The sequence below is a fragment of the Drosophila nasuta genome, chromosome 4, assembly GCF_023558535.2.
Source record: "Drosophila nasuta strain 15112-1781.00 chromosome 4, ASM2355853v1, whole genome shotgun sequence".
Classification (NCBI taxonomy): Eukaryota; Metazoa; Arthropoda; class Insecta; order Diptera; family Drosophilidae; genus Drosophila; species Drosophila nasuta.
The window spans coordinates 801324-821012 of record NC_083458.1 but is presented as its reverse complement, the minus strand read 5'-3'; the positions used below and the strand labels follow the sequence as shown (position 1 = coordinate 821012).

The 19689-nt window shown below is 33.2% G+C and overlaps 3 protein-coding genes across 5 annotated transcripts; 1 reads left to right on the top strand and 2 right to left on the bottom strand.

Annotated features, from left to right (window-relative positions):
• Positions 1–89: 89 nt before the first annotated feature.
• Positions 90–4799, top strand: LOC132794930 (phosphatidylinositol 5-phosphate 4-kinase type-2 beta). 2 transcript variants are annotated; one of them, XM_060805247.1, is made up of 10 exons: positions 90–269; positions 616–766; positions 866–963; positions 1228–1477; positions 1540–1670; positions 1724–1892; positions 3690–3841; positions 3903–3997; positions 4062–4126; positions 4187–4799. In XM_060805247.1, exons 2-10 carry the CDS (start codon positions 629–631, stop codon positions 4301–4303), a joined length of 1215 nt encoding a protein of 404 aa, XP_060661230.1. In that variant the 5' UTR covers positions 90–269; positions 616–628; the 3' UTR covers positions 4304–4799. The 2 variants fall into 2 exon arrangements, with proteins under 2 accessions (XP_060661230.1, XP_060661232.1); XM_060805249.1 differs by lacking the exon at positions 90–269 and having other exon boundaries at positions 4066–4126; positions 4187–4374.
• Positions 4667–11892, bottom strand: LOC132794929 (uncharacterized). 2 transcript variants are annotated; one of them, XM_060805245.1, is made up of 13 exons: positions 11792–11891; positions 10717–10783; positions 9675–9935; positions 9511–9603; positions 7557–7699; positions 7435–7491; positions 6978–7087; positions 6304–6915; positions 6106–6242; positions 5396–5872; positions 5015–5160; positions 4870–4951; positions 4667–4799 (listed from the first exon to the last, which is right to left on the bottom strand). In XM_060805245.1, the coding sequence occupies exons 2-13, from the start codon at positions 10729–10731 to the stop codon at positions 4797–4799; spliced, it is 2136 nt and encodes a 711-aa protein (XP_060661228.1). In that variant the 5' UTR covers positions 10732–10783; positions 11792–11891; the 3' UTR covers positions 4667–4796. The 2 variants fall into 2 exon arrangements, with proteins under 2 accessions (XP_060661228.1, XP_060661229.1); XM_060805246.1 differs by lacking the exons at positions 4667–4799; positions 4870–4951 and having other exon boundaries at positions 5069–5160; positions 5350–5872; positions 11792–11892.
• Positions 11893–14079: 2187 nt separating this feature from the next.
• Positions 14080–19580, bottom strand: LOC132794928 (putative dual specificity tyrosine-phosphorylation-regulated kinase 3 homolog). The gene is made up of 5 exons (XM_060805244.1): positions 18331–19580; positions 16471–17306; positions 15769–16411; positions 15139–15492; positions 14080–14917 (listed from the first exon to the last, which is right to left on the bottom strand). Exons 1-5 carry the CDS (start codon positions 18689–18691, stop codon positions 14601–14603), a joined length of 2511 nt encoding a protein of 836 aa, XP_060661227.1. The 5' UTR covers positions 18692–19580; the 3' UTR covers positions 14080–14600.
• Positions 19581–19689: the final 109 nt, after the last annotated feature.

Genomic DNA, 19689 nt, shown 5'->3' with positions numbered 1-19689 from the left:
TCGATATATACCCGACAATGGTGTCGCATTAGGCTCACTCGGTCGATATTGAGATTTTCTTTTTAGTATCGATAATTGTATATAAAAATTTTCATTATTGTTTGGTGACAGTGTCGATAAAAGTTTCTACTGGCAATAAAAGAAATATATTAATTTTGCAATTCATTTATATTTTAATAATGTTTATGTCATTAGTTATATTGCTGATATAGGATATTTTCGTTTTTCTCATTGTACATATTTATATCGACCGGCAGTTGCATCTTAATGTACGTCATTTCTGAGAACACAAATATACATATGTACAATATTTGCATTTGGCTAAACGTTTTTGTATATGGTTGTGTTCTTGTACGTTCATATATACAATGTGCGTGCGTCCAATAAATATTGGTCATCAAAGCTGCTCAATCCTAATCAATAATTTTTTTTAATTTTGTTTTTCCTTTTCAATATTCATATATGACTTCAATTGCATTTTTACGCATGCAAATATCTATGTTGTGTGATTACATATCATAAGCCATACAAATAGATTCATATACATATATACATTTTCTAAAAATTTATTGAATAGATAACTTTAATACTACTAAATAACTTTCTTTTAAGCAGCCAAGTCTGGAAAATGGATAAAAAGATCTCGTCAACTTCACAGCCACGCATTTTAAAAAAGAAACATTTCCGGGTGAAGCATCAAAAAGTCAAACTTTTTCGAGCCAATGAACCAATTCTCAGTGTATTCATGTGGGGAATAAATCATACTGTAAGTAATGAATTGCACTTACAAGTTCACAAATTTACAATCTATACATTCATATATATATATAGCAGTATGTTTAATAACAATCTGTCTCACTTCCAGATAAATGAATTAAGCCATGTAAACATACCAGTAATGTTGCTGCCGGACGACTTTCGGGCGTATTCGAAAATCAAAGTTGATAACCATTTGTTTAATAAGTAAGAATGCATTTATACCTATGTCTACGTACATAAATTACTTTACGTATTCAGTAAAGCATAGATATTTCTAATTTTGATAGCTGATGCTGATGCTTAAATGAAAAAAATTCAGAATGCGTGTTAATTTATCACTGCTGAACACACAAAGTTTTAAGCCACAAGAATGCATTCAGGGATACGTATGAACATACATACGTATATCTTTTTCATTGTACTTACATTGTAATAATTCATAAACATATATATTTTGTATGCATTTAGAGAGAATATGCCGTCACACTTTAAAGTAAAGGAATACTGTCCTCTTGTATTCCGCAATTTGCGTGAACGTTTCGGTGTCGATGATGTTGATTATCGTGAATCATTGACCAGATCACAGCCTGTGCAAATTGATTCATCCGGTAAATCAGGAGCACAATTTTATCAAAGTTATGATAAATTCTTTATAATTAAAAGTTTAAACTCGGAAGAAATCGAACGCATGCATGCTTTTCTCAAACATTATCATCCAGTAAGTTAAAATTAGTTTTTTGAAACACTGCAAAAAATAATATCTTTTTTTTTCGCAAATAGTACGTTGTTGAAAGACATGGAAAAACGCTTTTGCCCCAATATCTGGGCATGTACCGGATTACTGTGGAGAGCGTGCAATACTATTTTGTTGTTATGCGCAATATATTCAGCTCTCAGTTGACAATACATAAGTAAGAAAAATAATTCCTGTTGGCAATACGTGTCATATATTTCTTTTAAATAGAAAATTTGACTTGAAGGGCAGTACAGTTGATAGAGAGGCTTCTGAAAAAGAGCTGGAGAAACATTTGCCTACACTTAAAGACAATGACTTCATAAAACAAAAAGTCAAGTTGGAAATTGGAGATGAACCTAAGAAAAAATTACTGGATACTCTCAGCAACGATATTGATGTAAGTATTCATTCGAATATACTAAAGAAAATGTAGTTAGAAGTGAAGTTTGAGTCGATCCTAATTTACCGGGAGGATTCGTTGTAGTGGTGCACTCCTTTACCACAAACGAATTATTCTTTTCTTCGTAAGTTTGGTTATCCTGTTATTACTTACAACTTAAAAACAATGTTTATGGAAATGTAGAAGTTAATTATTTGGAATTATTTCCTAAGATCAACTTTATGATATATAGCATACTTATTAAAGGATTTATTTAATTAAATTAAATGATCTGAAGAGGCTCTGGGGCTCCAATTGCAGCGCTCGACTCTTCTGGGGTCGCAATAATGCTGTTGCAAATGATAGGTTTTTGCTTCAAGACAAGTACTATCTATATATTATATGGTTAGTGATTGTAGTTTCAAACACTTTTATGACTGCTACTCATAGTGTAGAATTTTTTTATAATAACTTTATGACTATATGAAATGTATATATATTCTTGATAAGCGTCAAAAGTCGAGACGATATTGCTATATCCGTCTGTCTATTTATGCCTATGAACACCTAGATCTGAGACTATAAAAGGTAGAGCTAAAATGTTTTTCGACAGCTTTCGACTTTCGCCATTTAAAATTAGAAAAATTTAATAGCAAGTGCAAATTTAAATCTACTGTCGCGATACTTTAATAACTACAGTAATTATGTGTTTTGAATTGTGATCAAAAAACTATATTACAGCGGGCTCTGGTTTTCTCATTCACATTTCGTTTTTGAAAACGAAATCCAAAAATTTGTGCTCCAGTTTTTACTTTCACAAGTTTCTTTCGATTGCAAAACGGCAAGTTTGTCTTATCGAAGTGCAAGCATATGCCTTTTTCTTATATCAAATCAGATCCTATTGCAAAAGGAAAAAAAATAGTTGAGTCATTGGTTTATTGACGTTAATTTAAGAACGCGAGAAGATCAATTAAGCTTAAACATATTTTTAAAACTAATTTCTAACTTCTCGAATTTGGAAAAATAAATTTTGCCATCAGCAACAACAATTTAGTTTTCGTGAGTTATCGCCTGCCGTATTTTTGGTGGAATGAAAAAGAAGTTAAAAATATTTGTATAATGAGACGGATGGAATTAATTTTGTTGAAGTTGGTTAAAATATAATTTTTTTTATATTAATTTTGTTTAATTTAATTACATAAATGCTAAAAGTTGCCGTTTCACTCTTTTTTGTTTTAATGTAAGTTACTTCTGACTAAAATTGCTGCTTCATCTGTAAGAAATGGAACGTTCCCATAGTAAAACTATGAGCAGAAAGTTGTGAATACCGGAGCAACTAAGAGCGAAAACGTACGTTTTGGGCTCAACACGAAAACGAAAGGTGAAAAACGGAGCACGCCTGGTAAAACTAATTTTATATGGCAATAAACGCTTGCTGCAATCGGCTCTTATTTTCAATGGTTGACGATTGACATTTTCCGCGTAATAATATATTGATATACAAACAAAACATAGGAACATTCGGAATTTTTCAGGTTTTTTTTTTTTTGGTATTTTTGAGGAAAATTTCCGCAATGTTTTGCTTTCATAAGAACTAAAAGCAAAAAAGATTAATCATTCTGAACAATGTGGCATGGCGAAATTTTTGAAGGATATGACGTTTTGTGTATTTTTAAATCACTAGCGATTTCTGTGGCATGCCTAATTAAATTAGTAGGTTCGTTAGAAAGAGCTACATTGCTCTGTACACTCTGAGCGAGTTTAAGCAAGAAAGATTATCAGATGACTATTAACGTTAATGGTATATTGCTAAAGCTTCTAATAAAGCTGCACATTATGGATTATTCTTTGCTGGTTGGTATACATGACTGTGTGCGAGCTGAGGAAGAGGCTCTCCATGGAGACAGCACTTTAGCAACTGGACGCAGTGAGAATAGCGAAAGCGAAGAATGCGATAGTGGTGAACGGTAAGTTGAATAATAACTTTTTCTTAGCTATAACTAAAAGTACAAATTAAATAATTTTAAGCTGGACGTATAACACACCACCCGATTCGCCAAGAGGTGCGCAATATAAGGAAGTTGTTTATGAAGTCGACATCTATGCTATTCCAAGTATTGAAGGTATGTTATCGAATACGAGTATGTTATATAAGATGGTCTAAACGAACAATGAACTGTTTTACAGAAAGACGAGAAATCTATTTTATTGCAATAATCGATGTTCTCACACAATATGGAGTCAAGAAGCAGGTAACAAATCCAAACATGCATTTAATTACTAATCATATTTAAATTTATATGGTATATTAGGCAGCAAAAGCAGCAAAGACAGTTAAATACGGTAGTAATGTTGATGGAATATCGACATGTGATCCTGAACAATATGCCAAAAGATTCCTGGAATTTATGGATAAAGCTATAGAATAGAAAATATTTAATTGTATTTGCCACATTTAAACTACACATCATGAATAAAATAAATACATATGTCGTTGCAATATTTGAGTTTTATAGTTACAATAATTTTTTCTTTTATATAGAAATATGTATGTAATTCATTCAAAATATACTTAAAACAAAAGAAAGCTGAACCCGCTTTATTCAAAATAATGTCAATATCAATAACATCTTTTACTAGTCATGAAAATTGGTTGGTGCTGCGTTTAGAAAACGCAAATCTTATTGTGGAATATTAAGTTGATAAACATAAAGACGAGTTGAAAGATACAAATAGTAGCATTTTTCACCATATTTTGGTTCTAAGGTCACTGTGGATTAATTAGTATATCATTTAAGATGTTTTAATTTTAATTTTTTGGCAGTACTCTGCTTCTATGAAAGATATTACAAATCATTTGAATTCAGTCAGCACAAATATTTTTCGGTAGACATAAATTAATACGTTCTCTTTTATTGCATGTTACTGAAATATAAAAAAAAACAGAAAATAAATTAAGTAAGGAAAATAAAATAAATAAAAATCAGTTACTTACAACAAAACGATTTATCGGATTACGTGGTCCACTTTGTGATTTCCTTTCGAAGGTTGCCATATTTTCAAAACGCTCGCGAATTCTAAATATTAATGATATATTATCCTTTATGATATAATATCTCTTAGGTGTATTTAATGCTCACGTCTTGGCGCTCTCAATTGTGGAATCGTCTGAAACCTGCTGTGAATAAATATCCACCAAACCTTCATTTAGCTCTCGTTTGATTTCATTGTCTTGCCATTTTTCAAATTTGGCTCGAAGCTGCTTTGCCCGAGCAGCATTTTTTGCCTAATATAAAAGCAACAAAATGAATGTTTTTGTGTTTTAGTAGACTTTAAACATATACATTATTTAAGTGGGGTAAGTATGTAGTATGTAGTACACACCATTATATTCAAATAATAATAGTAGAATACATAATACATTGTACTTCCCGTTATTCTTTAGAGTTGTTTCATGAAAAACATAATATCTTACAACGTAGAATTTTGATCAAATAAGTTCATATTCAAATCTGAAATACCTCCATGAGCGCAGCGTCATTTTTAAAATTAAATACCAGAGCTTCATCGTTTTCGCATTCATCACTTTCCTCCTCAACCGTATCCTCTTCGCTTGAAATATTATAATGATGTTCATCGTCAAGTGGAGGCGGTGTGAAACATTTTAATGGTCGTGGTCCCATTAATTGAGTACCTCTGGTTTTCTCCAGCTCCATTTCACGAAATTTATTTAGCATAGTTGATGTGGTCTGGGTTTTCTGTAGCACGTTATCAAAAAAGGATGATTTCTGTTTCTGGTCCAGGTTTTCCGTTTCGAAATTTATTGCTGATAGCTTGGCTACTTCCCGTGGTGGCGTTGTGCGTAACAGTGATGTGTTTTTTATATTATCGTTGTCCCGATACGTTTCAAAAAACTTAAACTTTTGACTTAATTCATCTGTTGCAATTTTTACGTCTTCTGCTTGTGTACTACATTTGACAACATCGATATCGGCTATCTGTTAATAAATATATATTTTTATTGATTACAAAACGCACAAGTATATAACATAAGTTATATATTATAATCAATTATTTAGGTTATTATCAATTTTAAGGGCCAAAATCTAAAACAAATATGAGAGATTTGTGCTCGGAATGATTAATAATTATCAACAGCACTGTTATTTGCCATTCGAAATTTTTTCTATATTCAAATGATAATTTTATCAAGAGTAATAAAAGAGCATACCTCTTGACCAAGTTGTTTTCCACTAAGCTCTTTTACCAAATTGGCTGATCGTCTTATGTGTAAATCTCTCGGACCATTTGTACTTGTCATATTAGCGTCAATCTCCATAAAAATACTTCGCGATTTTTTACTTATCCCTAAACACGAATCGAATAATAATCAAAAGTATGTATCAAAGTATGTTGATATTATGCATACCGGACTCAAAAACTTCGGCGTCCTCAGTCACATTCGATCTCATAGAGTCCACTAATTTCTCGGCAAAAATTTCGCCATTCTCAAATTGGTTCTTGATGGAACGCGCATCCATCAGGCCAATATTCACATCCGGTTTTTTTCCAACAGATGTAATTACTTGCTCTGATTCGGCAACAGCTTGCTGATACATTTCTTTTATTTTCGCTTGCTTGCCCAAGAATAAGCGCGATCTTATATTTTGAATTTCGTGCTTGCGTTCTTCGCGGCGTTCTTCCTTTAATTGCGTGTTACCGTTCTCAAATCGAGTCTTGATATCATTCATGGCATCGCCAATGCCAATAGGCCGCTCTCTTTGTGTGCATTTCTTTGAAAGTATCAAGTCAGCATCGTTTTCCGCATCTTCACTGTCCTTAACATCGAACTCGCCATTGTCATTTGGATTATTTTCGTTGAAGCGGAATTGTTTTAAAACGGAATTGGTTCGTCTAACAAACATATTTTTTTGTTGTTGATCTTCTTGTTTTTTCTGTTGTCCATTTTCAAATACTTGAAACCTTGAGCGGACATTTAGTTGATGCAATTCATCTAACCCCAAATCCGGTTTATCCGATGCTGTAATCAAAACATTTTTAAAAATGGTACATTTTAAGCACACAAATAAAGAATATGCTTACCACGCACAACGTCAGGCGGCAGTTCAGTGGGCTGACTTTCACGAATTATTAGTTCCGTTTTCCGAGGCTTGGGCTCATCTGCATGCTCTACCACTTTAGGTGCAAAAAGCCTATAGAACAGTTTAATGAAAACAACAAGGGTAATAAATATTGAACTATGTGCTATGTATAATTGTGAAAGTTAATATATTATTTGAAGACATGAGAGGTTTGCAAAATTGCAACTTAACCCTCTAAATCCTGGTTTTGCTTGTATACAAAATCTAAATTCTCAAAACTCGCGCTCTAACTGCATTAAATATTTTAACTTCATTAAAGTAAATAAATAAATTTAGTAAGAACTGTATTGATTGACTCTATAACCACGACAATAGATACCAATTTAAAAATAAAACAAATAAATAAATGCATGTATGCATAAACAAGGAGGATATCAAAATTGATTTGCTGCACTTACAATTTGAAATGCACCATGCAGTACAGATTACCTTCGTGGCTCTGATAATTATCGAATCTAGACAGAATTGGTTTGAATTAGCTTTTATCCTTCATAATTTATTGAGGTTTTTGAATACGTACTTTAATTGCTTCAAACAATCCTTGCATCTCATGCAGGACTTGTGATAGATTCCTTTTTCTGTCTTAAATTGAACGATGATTTCCTCCATTTTGTATACAGGTTTATAGCATTGTCTACAGTTCACTTGCTGGTCGGTCTGATCCTGAAATATTTTTTATTTATTTCAAATATGTTTGACTTTTTAAATATGTTATATGTTAAATGTTAAATGTAATATGTTATATGTTATATGTTATATGTTATATGTTATATGTTATATGTTATATGTTATATGTTATATGTTATATGTTATATGTTATATGTTATATGTTATATGTTATATGTTATATGTTATATGTTATATGTTATATGTTATATGTTATATGTAATATGTTATATGTTATATGTTATATGTTATATGTTATATGTTATATGTTATATGTTATATGTTATATGTCATATAATTATAATTATAATTATAAGTTAGGAGCGCAAAGTCCGACCCCGGAGCTCAACGAAAACGTCATGGCCAATATAGTCAACACGCTCTTCCCACAGTACGAACGACGCACCGACCCAGAGACGCCCGCCCCCGAAGAGCCTCCTTTCTTTACAGAGAATGAACTCAGATCGGCAGCAAAATCTTTGAAAAAACAACAAGGCACCCGGACCCGATGGGATTCCATCCGAAGCACTAAAAGCCATAACAGACGCACGCCCGAAAATCCTGCTAAACATGTATAATGCTTGCTTGATGGAAGGAATTTTTCCAGAGGTGTGGAAGCGACAGCACCTAGTGCTAATAGACAAAGGGAAAGGAGACCCAGCTACTCCAAGTGCATATCGCCCGCTATGCATGCTTGACACAGCGGGGAAACTGTTAGAAAGATTATTAGAACCTCGGTTATCTACAGCCATAGAAAGGGCAGGTGGCCTATCAAATAGACAGCATGGCTTTCGTCCAGGTAGATCGACAGCTGGAGCGCTGCAGTGCGTCATAGAAGCGGTAAGCGATGCACAGAGAGGAAACGCCTACTCCAAAAAAATAGTGCTCCTGGCCGCTCTTGACGTTAGAAACGCCTTCAACAGACGCAAAGTGGGACCAGGCGAAAGACCGTCACTTCGGGTGCAGCACAGGGCTCTATCCTCGGCCCGGACCTGTGAAACGCTAGCTATGACAGCATCTTTTCAATAGAAATGCCAGACGACTGCAACCTGGTCGGCACGCGACATGACGGAAGCGCAGCGGAAGCTAAACCAAGTCATGATGCGAGCAATGGCTTGGTTCGAAACCCACGGTCTAAAGCTCGCCACAGAAAAGACAGAACTAATAATTTTAACAAAACGGCACATCCCTCTCGAAGTGAACATGCACGTGAGCAACGACATAATAAAAACAAAATTATCACTCAACTACTTAGGCATCCGTATCGACCCAAGAATGACTTTCTGGACACAAATAAACCACACAGTGAAAAAAGCGTCAATGGCAGTGGCATCACTCAGTAAGCTGATGGCAAACGTAGGTGGCCCAACTGAGAGCAAGCGTAAACTGCTAATGTCAACAGTAAACTCAATACTGCTTTACGGCTCTTTACTCGGATACTTCGGAAAGTACCTGCACCAAAGAGGACTACGCTAACAGCCAAGCTGCGTGTATGGCGATGCCGATATAGATGACGCACAAAATACTTTATTCTCATGCACTCAGTGGCAAACAGAAAGAGAGCTGCTTGAATCGCAGATCGATGGAATCTGGAGGCCACAAAACGTTGCCAAACTGCTCGTTTCCGCCCTGAAACAGAGAAAGGGGAGTTTTTAGCGGGTCAATATGCATATGCGATCCCCGCACAGCCATAGTTTGAGACGTCGCTATGGTGGTGCGCAGACATTTTCTTCCCTACCTCAAAAAAAATTTTTATTATTATTATTATTATTATTATTATTAATATGTACTAAATGCGCTTTACTTACATGACAAATATCTTGACCCATAGTACATTCCCTTGATCGGACTTGAGTTAAGTTTCGTTTTTGAAGGGCATCAAACTTATTTAAACTGCTTTTCTAAGAGAAAATTATCAGTTAGTATGGACTAACCTGCATATTGTATACCAGTTATAGCGTAATTAATTTACCACTGATATATTTTGAGTATCATATTCTTGTCTCTTCGATTTTTTTGATTTGCTCTTACGCTTCGCAGCAACAATTCCGTCCTTGCTATCAATTGATTGGTTGCTGGATTTATGAGGTATTGATTCCTCGTTGACAATACATTCTATTTTATTATCAACATTACTCATAGTTTCCGTTTTGTCAACCGCACAAATTTCTTTGAGTTTAGTTGTATTTTTTGTGGACTTGGAAAATAGATGCTTCTCTTCTATAGTTATTAACTAGAAAAACATTATTTAGAAAATATAATATAATCCTTATTCGCCAGCATATTGATAAAAATATTTTTATTTTTACTAATAGTGTAAAACTACTAAGTTTTACAAATATAAATAAAATAAGTAAAAAAAACTACAGTTGATTGTGCTCGACTGTGAGATACCTGCTACCCATAAATAGCTTTTACAAATGTTATATGATCGCAACCAAATTTTTAGGATTACTTCAAAATTACACTTAATTCGATTTTTGTCGAAATACAAGGGCAAAAGTGGGCGTGGTTAAAAATTGAAAAAAAAACCCCACTCTTAAGTATTTATTAAATAACTTCTACAATTCTTAACTGCTCTTAGGATAAATTTTAATCTGATCGCAACCTAATTTTAAGGAATATTAAATACTATAGTTATAATAGTTTGAAAATTACGCTGGTAACTCGATTTTGGTAGATTTGCGGAGGAGGAAGTGGGCATGCAACAATTTAAAACAAACTTTATCAACGTGCAAAACATATGCTGAGGAGGATGATATACAATATATTATCGTATCGGCTGTTGACGCTAATCAAGTATACATATATTTTATAGGGTCGGAAATGACTCCTTCTGCCTGTTACATAAATTTTCCCCCGGCACAAACTTATAATACCCTTCTGCCCTATGTGTGTTGAATTTAAAAATGCCATCTACGCTCGCCCAGTGCACAGTGGACACTGCAGTGGTGGTGCTTCGTACGTGAACTATCAGAAAAGTGGGCGAGTATATATTTTTATACATTACTCACATTTTTTGATTCCATAATGTCAACAGGGATCGACTAGCTTCCAACTGACTCCTTATAACAACAACACCTGCAAATTTCAATATATGTAAATGTTATTACAAATCGATGCGATTGACAGTATTTATAAAATTAAGTAGGATTTTAGAACACAGGGTACTAGACCACATGAGAATAAACAGAAGACAGGTTCACGTTTATTTATACAATGTCGTCGACGATTACCTGAGTTCTACACATTGCAGTGCGTGTTCGAAATTCGGGCATCTCTATTTACGACTATATATAAATGTATATATATATATATATATATAGATGTATATGTATATGTATGTATGTTATAAGAAAAAATGTTGATGAATAATTGAATGTAAATGAACACCAGAACCGATATACATATTTCGTTTGAAAACTGTGGGAAGGTCTGATTCTTATGCCTCCGCATTATCCGTCAAATATAGTCTTTTTTAACAATGGCTGATTGAAAATTTTGACTATTCGAAAAAAAAATGTTTGTTAATATGTAAAGTTGTTTCGTCTTGTTTTATAACTTAATTTTGTTTTACTTTTTAGATTTTTCTTTTGTCATTAAAATTTCAACCAAAAATACGCTTTATTTTCGTCTCGAAATTTAACAGTGCTAACTTAGAAACCTACCCAAACCATATGTGTGTGTAATTCGATGCATACATACATATGTACATATACAAATATACAAATTGCAGTGTTTAAATTCTTTCCTATTTTTGCTTTTAGTTCACTAGCGTTTTTTTTTTATTTATTACACTTTATTAACTACACTTTTTAATTTATTTAAAATGTGACATACTTTCAATTATATTGACATGTAATAAAATTCTTTATAGTACAAAAAAAAATTTTTAATTTCAAACAAATTTCAAAATAATAAATAAATTCATGAGAATACGAAATAATAATTTTTTTTTTTAATAATAAATAAATAAGTTATCTAATTATGCATTTATTGTTCATTTTGTTTACCTTTAATGTTTACTTTGTTAGTTTTATGTAAATATATATAAAGAGTCAAAATATAATCTAATTTATTTGCTGTTACCTTTGGTAAACTAAAAGTAGCAAGATTTCCACTTCTGTTTCCAACTATTCGAACTGGCAACTGATCCAAATATAAGAGCAGCCAACTAGCTACCTTGACCAGACTCTGTAAGCTTCCAAAGGCAATGCATATACGTATGTACATATGTAGTACACATGCTTAAAAGCTTTTCAGATATTTCATTTCATTGACAAGAAAGTTTTTCGAATGTTTCTTTACTTTCTTCAGTTTTAATACAAAAAAAGCACAAATGTAATTAGTTTAATTTGTTATTGGCAAAATTCGGGAAAAATAAATTCCATACAAACCACAGTTAACCTATGTGCTCAGAACAAAGTCAAAAGTTTATAGTTTTAACACTTTATTTTAACATGTTTCTAATAAAGCAATTTGTATTATTCACGAAGGTTCTTTTTTTTAGATAGAAGTATTTGTTAATTTCCTAATTTGCTTAATTTCAAATAATAAAAGACGTGTAGGACAAGCAATGTTTATATTACAAATTATAATAAATGAATAAAAATTAATATGATGAAAATATTTGTTTTCTATTAGTTAGAAATTAATTGGGAACTGTTGGCTAAAGGTTTGAAAATTTGAGGTGTTTATAACGCTATTTATTTATTATTAGCCATTTAAGTCCAATCTATGTGGCCTAACAAGAATCACAGGAGTGAATATAAGGCAATGATAGACAGTATCAAGAGTTGAGACACGATTTGATAATACTGCAAGAGATGACTTCGGAGTGTAAAATTAAAATGCAAATACTTTGTTAATAAATTTTTAGTTTAGTTATAAGTCATTTTTTGCAGTATTAAAATTTGTATATCATTGATATAAATATAATCCATTCTGTTTCGAATGACGATTGATATCTTTTTTACCCGCTACCCATAGGGTAGAAGGGGATTATAATTTGGGCCGACAGGAAATGTATGTAACAGGTAGAAGGAGGCATCTCTGATCGTATAAAGTATATATATTCTTGATCAGTGCCAACAGCCGAGACGATCAAGCCATGTCCGTCTGTCCGTATGAACACCTAGATCTCAGAGACTATAAGAGATACGGCTATAATTTTCGACAGCGTCTGAAAACACTGGATCTCAGAGACTATAACAGATAGAGTTATATTTTCTTTGATAGCATTTCTTACGTTTGCACGTAGATCATGTTTGTTTCCAAATTTTGCCACGCTCATTTCCGCCCCGCAAATTAACAAAAATCGAATAACAAACGTAAAATTAAAGCTAGAGTGGTACAAGCAATAATTGTCATTCCTGAAAATTTGGTTGCGATCAGATAAAAATTGTCGAAGTTATTAATGAAATATTTTTGTATGGGCTAAAACGCCTACTTACTAGGGGTCTTAGTTGCCTTGGCTGACAATATGATATATTGTGCTGTCTATGGTATATTTTTAATGTGGTTCTATTTCGATATACCAAATATGCCAATTAGTATATATGTTTTTAGTATTTTTGTATATTTTGAGAATAATACCGCAATATTTTGTTTTATTCAAAAAGGGTAGTCGGTATCTCACAGTCGAGCTTTGTTGTTTCTTTTTATAAGGTTGAGTTTAACCTTAATCTGCAGTTAATAGTAAGGAAAAATAATCGTAGCTCACCGGGATTACAATACTAAATAAAAAAGAATACTAAAAATTATGATTTATTTATTTCAGTTATTTTGTCAATAAACGCAGTAAAGACTATAAACTTAATGAATTGATATTTAAAATTAAAAAAAAAAAACATGAAAAGGAATATGTAACTCGAGTATTAGATTGGCATGGAGATGTTAAAAACCTATTAAGTTAGAAGCGAATTAAATCTAATGATACAAATTTAAACTATTTGGATAATTAATTTAATTGTTGTTTTTCATATTTATTACGTGATTCCGACAGTTGAGATCGTTGCCTAATATTTAATAAGGTGTGTTCCTTATGTATCATGTTGGCGCTAAATTAGAATACATCCAAATCCATGGGAGTTGAGGCTACAGTCGATATTATGTACATTCTCATTTATAGGAAGACTGCCACAAAAGAAAATCTAAAGAATCTAACATTTTATTACAAATTCAATATAAAATTTAATATTTTGAGATACGCCCTTTATATATGAGTAAATTTTATCTTAAATTAGATATTGAAAAAAATACTTGAACAAAACCTATTTATTGAAACATTTTTTTATTACCATTACCCGCTGATGCGTTATAATTTTGTTATTTAACATAAATATCTACAATTCTAATATCTATGTATAAAATAAATAAAATGTCGATTAAATAAATATACATACATACATTGATATTAGATTTGTAGACATGCTGTAGAATGCAATTCATACATTTTTGAAAATTAAATAATGTACACACTCTTTAGAATAGCTTCATCAAATATGCTAAAATAAATATAAAGAAAATCTTGTAGAATATTTAATTTAAAAAAAGTTAAACTAATTTTACATAATAAAAATCTTTCATTTGCACACAAGAAAATCCAAAAAAATTCGAGTCCTGATTTTTATTACTCCATTTTATATAATTTGTTTTTTGTTTATTTTATTTTTCGAAACTATTGCGGCATCTATTAAATCATACACAATGATAGACTTGCAGTAAATGAAAGTTATATATAAATTGCATAACTCTCTTGACTTTTAACATATCTAGGAATCTTATATGGCAGCTTGTGTTGTTAATGGAGTGTCTATCGTCGTATACAATAACAACAATTACCACCTTTCGTTGATTAAACCTTCAGATACATTACAATAAATTTGCATATATTTTGCTATATATTCTGCGGCGATGTTAAATTTTGTGCCTGAGCCTGAGCGTTCAATTGTTGTATTGAGTTCGGTTTATGCACCGGCTTATCAACAGCAGTATAGACTTTATAGGAATTCATATCCATGTGTAACAAAGCCTGTGTATCAGACAGATTATTAGCAATACATAACTCAGTGGCAGCGCTTCGAATTGGTGTCGTAGTAGATGAGGTACTATAAACGGCAAATGAACCTGCCATTGATTCCGGCAAATGACTTAGAGATTTTGTGACTCCGCCCCCATTTAATACGGAGTTTATTGAAGAAATGTGCGACAGGCCTGCAATGAAAAGCACAAGGTAAGCAAAATTTTTTCGTGTATATAAAAGCTTTGTATGGTCAAAAAATAAATAACAAAATTAAAATCGATATATTCCCCCAAATTGATGCTTGGAAGGGCATATAGATGTAAAAATATTTTACAGTTTTTAATTTAATGAAAAAATAATTTATATTGCCTAATAAGATTAGAGATAATTGTGGATCTTTTAAATATCTTACGTTCACATTCATTAGCTGTATAGGGCACGTGTGATGATAAGGATGAATGGTATCTGGATGTCATTGAGCCGTTGTCGGTGTCAGTAAGATTATTAAAAGCTCGCTTGCTTGCTGCAAAGTCTGCTGCATTATTCTGTAATGCAATTAATGGAGGAGCACCAACAACACTTTCCGAAGATGTATTAGAATGCACGGTTGTTTTACTTAGAATGTTGGTTAAAACGGAAACCGTTGGTAAGCTAGTTGGAGAGGTTACTGATCCGCTTAATTTGGCGCTTACACCATGATGCGTTCGCTCGTTACAATTACTTGGCTCTCTGTCACTCGCCTCAGTTACTCCAATTATGTTAATACCTGAGAAGAAAAAAAAAGCCAAGACTAAATACTATTGTTAAGAAAATATTGTATTATTATGTGACATTTATTTGATTCGTTAGGCAAACACTTTCTTATGTATGCAATATTTTAGGTTGGTAGCAAGGAAGAATATTCTTTTATTCCTATTAGTAATAGCCCTTGAACACTCTGCACGCTGTGTTCACCTTTCCGGTTTTAAGGTTAGATCGTGCTCTCGCTAAACCCTTTTTAAAAGCATTTTGACTCTTTAAAAAAGAAATACAAAAAAGTTACCTGTGACTGGCGATTGCTCGCCACTAATGCTGCCACCTCCTGCGCTGCTACCGCCACCAATGCTGCTTGATCCGCCTCCTACTGCTCCGCAACCGGCACTTGTACTACTTGGTGGCCTCGGTAGTCGACGTCGTAACCACGGATGTTTTAGAGCCTCAGATGGTGTCAGTCGCTTATCAGTATCCCATTCCAGACAACCGCGAATGAAATTGAGAAACAAAGGATCCTTGCAGCCGTCTAACGCTTTAGAAAGGCTCTTCGAACAGGGTGGACCACGTGGTTTGCCACGGCGTGATTGTCCGCCGATTAGAACGACCATGCCGTCGGCCATTGTGCGAACAGTACAATATCGTGGATATCCTTTTGGGCTAAAGAACGTTTTCGTTCGTTTAGCGTTGGCCAAAATCGCTTTACTCGGCATCCCTAGAACTTCAATAATACAAGCCAATTGATCGCTTTCATTTTCACCCGGAAATAAAGCGTGGCCCGATAACAGTTCCGCCAGTATGCAACCCAAAGACCACATGTCAATGGCCCGTCCATATTTGGCTCCCAATATAACCTCAGGAGCACGATAAAATCTCGACTGAATATATGTGTAAACACGCTGACTTTCGAAGCAGGAAGATCCAAAGTCAATAACCTGTGTGGTATTTGACAAGTATATATTAGAGTATGTAATGTAAAGTAGTAAATTATTACCTTTATGCCGGATCGACCTTGTTGTTTTAATAACACATTTTCAGGTTTCATATCACAATGGATTATTTCATTTTTATAGAGTGCATCCAAACATTGAAGCAACGAATGAGCAAATTTCCGGACCAATTGTAAGCTAAAGCCCTTAAAACCGTTCTTTTTAATCAATTCATATAAATTTATGCTTAATAGTTCGAAAGTAATACACGTATGATTGCGAAAAGTGAAATAGTCAAACATGTGGATAATATTCATTGTATTGTATTTGTCATGTCGCCTCAAGTGATGTAAGATTCGTATTTCCTCCTGAGCCTGGCGATGGAAACGTTTCTCATTGCGCACAATTTTTAGCGCGACATGCTCATGCGTCTTATGATCGTAGGCTTTAATTACTTGTCCAAAGCTTCCCTTCCCAATAATTTTTAGCATTTCATAACGATAGGCAACGTGATCGTGTGGTATATGAATATAGGCGCCCTGTTCATTATCATAATCCGAATTATTTGGACCGTAAATCCCGGGACGTTTCTTTGCATTGGCGCCTATGAAATATATTTGCGGATAGGCCAAAATTTCGCTGCGTTCGTATGGCGTTAATTTATGCATGTAGAGAATCATCACTTGTTGTGGAGATACAACCAAAGCTTTTGGTTTATCTTGTAAAGCACTTTTTTGTTGACCAGACATAATTATTTGTTCATGAAATGAGTATTGCTCGATTTTAGTGGCGACCAATGACTTCGATAGTGAACATTCCATTCCAGTCTCTTTTAGCGGTAAGCTTGATGGTTCCAACTTTATTAAGGGTGAGCCCGTTGATACTTTCAAATGTAAGCTGCCTACAATGATTATACATTATACATTATCTGAGCTGACACTCAATATGCTATTTGAAAGAAAAAATCTATTAGATCTTCGTTAACTTGTATCAAGCGCTCTCATCTAGTATTTTGGGACTCTAATATTACGATAGTCCTATTATATGCAAATTCGTTTTAACTATTATTGTTTAAAACATTTATATGTTCGACAATTTCCTATTAATTTTTTCTCTGAGAACATTACTACGAGCCAACACGAAAACAGATATTAGATGGGTTAAAGTGGTATCAAAGGGTGATCAATATATTTTATACTATCTTTACTTTAAGTTAACTTTATAGAACATACTGTTTTTTCTAAAGAGTCAAGGTAACTCTTTTCAAGGCATAGATTTACTTCAAAACAAGTAAGAAATCTACAGTCGTGTGTTCTCTTTCTTGAAATAACCGATACCTACATATTTTGAATAAAATCAAAACTGTGTATTATTTGTATATAAGTATACCAAATTAATACAGGGAAAAATACTACGATATGACAAAAATACTAAGATTTATTATTACATTTAAATTATACTTTAGAATACAAAATATACCAGATTGTCAACTAAAGCAAAAGAGTATAGATCGACAGCAGTGGTCTTTTTGTTAAATACAAATTTTTTCTGAGCTCGACATGGCTTTAAAATTTCTAAGACAAACTTCATCTGCGTACAATATTAACAAATTATGTCAAGAGAGTTGTGGATCTTTCTCTTAAACTCTTTGAGATCTAGGTGGTCACACGAACAGACGGACATGACTATATAGTATACAGCAGTTGTCGCTGATCAGTAAAATGTACTATTTTATGGGCTCCTTTTACGTTTACTTACGGACTTAGAAATGTGACATTATCCACAACTCCTCCTATCCATAACAAAAGGCAAAAGGTAAATTGCTTTACGTGGTTCTCAGAAAATATACGTGCTGAGTGATTAAGGCTCCGACAAATATAATGCGAGAAACGCTGATGTTTTAACTTAAAATATTTAAAACTTACCTTCAGCCCCAGCGCATCCATCTTGAATATCTGCAGAAAAATTCTTGCTGGGTATATCATCTATTGCAGGCGTTGCTTTTATCGTTGGTTTCGCGATCAATTTATGATCATGAAACATTATAGTCGTGCCATAACTACTGCCAAAATACGGAATGGTAGCCAAATTATTTGCATTACCATTTTCCAATTCCAAACCCAATCCCATGGCTATTCCTTTGTCACTGTCAGTTTGTGTTTGGTTTAATGCGAGCAGCGCAGGTGGTGAAGTTGCTTTATCTATGCTCTGCATGTTCATTGTAGGGTTGGATCGCTTCAAGTCCGCTCCGCTCCTTATTGAACTTTGTTGTTGTGTGCCAACCATTTCGTCAATGGAATTATTGTTGAGCTGCGAGTTTGTTAGCTGGGTATTGTCGCTGGTCCAATCTTTATTATTAGTGAATCTGTTGTTTTTAATTGTGCAATCTAACTGCTTCTGTTTGTGATCTATTACTATTAAGTTGATGTTCTGTTATTGTACAATCTAACGATTTCTTTGTTGTATCATCGATGTTTTAGTGGACGATAAATTCAGGCCCGACGATTCATGTTCGAAAGCAATGTTATTGTTTGCCTGATGTAAGTAACAGAGCAATGGCATCACTGAGTTTGTATTATCAACATTGGTTGTCAATATAATCGAAGTTGAAATGCAAATACTGAAAGTCTATGCGTTAATGATCAGTATATGCTGTTTCAAACTACAAACCAATACACTATATTTATTCCAAATATTTCGATAAGATTGCATTCAAATTTCTTTGATTTTATTAGCACTTTCTCGGAATATCATTCAAAAAGCATTTGTATTTTTATTTGACCATAAGCGAGCGTACATACATATGTATATTTTATAGCACGTTTGTCGTTGAAAGCAGCACCGGCCCCATAACTAAGAGCGTTTAATACATTTTGGTACAGAAATTTGGAAATAGTTTCCTGCAACTTTAATTTAATTTGTTGGGTCTGTTGATGTTGCTATATTCACTACGACCCCACATCAAGTACAGGCAGGCAAAATCGCACCACTCCTATTTTGCCGTAAACTGCAATTATTGTTCAGTTTGTGTTGACGCATAAATAAATGCTAAGATAACAAACTTCGAATGCATGTACAAACCAATAGTATTATACATATTTTCGTATTACCATTTAATTAGTTTATACTCCCAGGCAACTCGCACTTAGGAACAATCAATTCACAGTACAATCTGTATATGAGTGAAATAATATATCGATATATAAGTTTCATAATATCGATAGATGCATTTTAATTTTACTGAGCTCTTGTTATTAAACCTAAATATGTAATAAATGCATTAT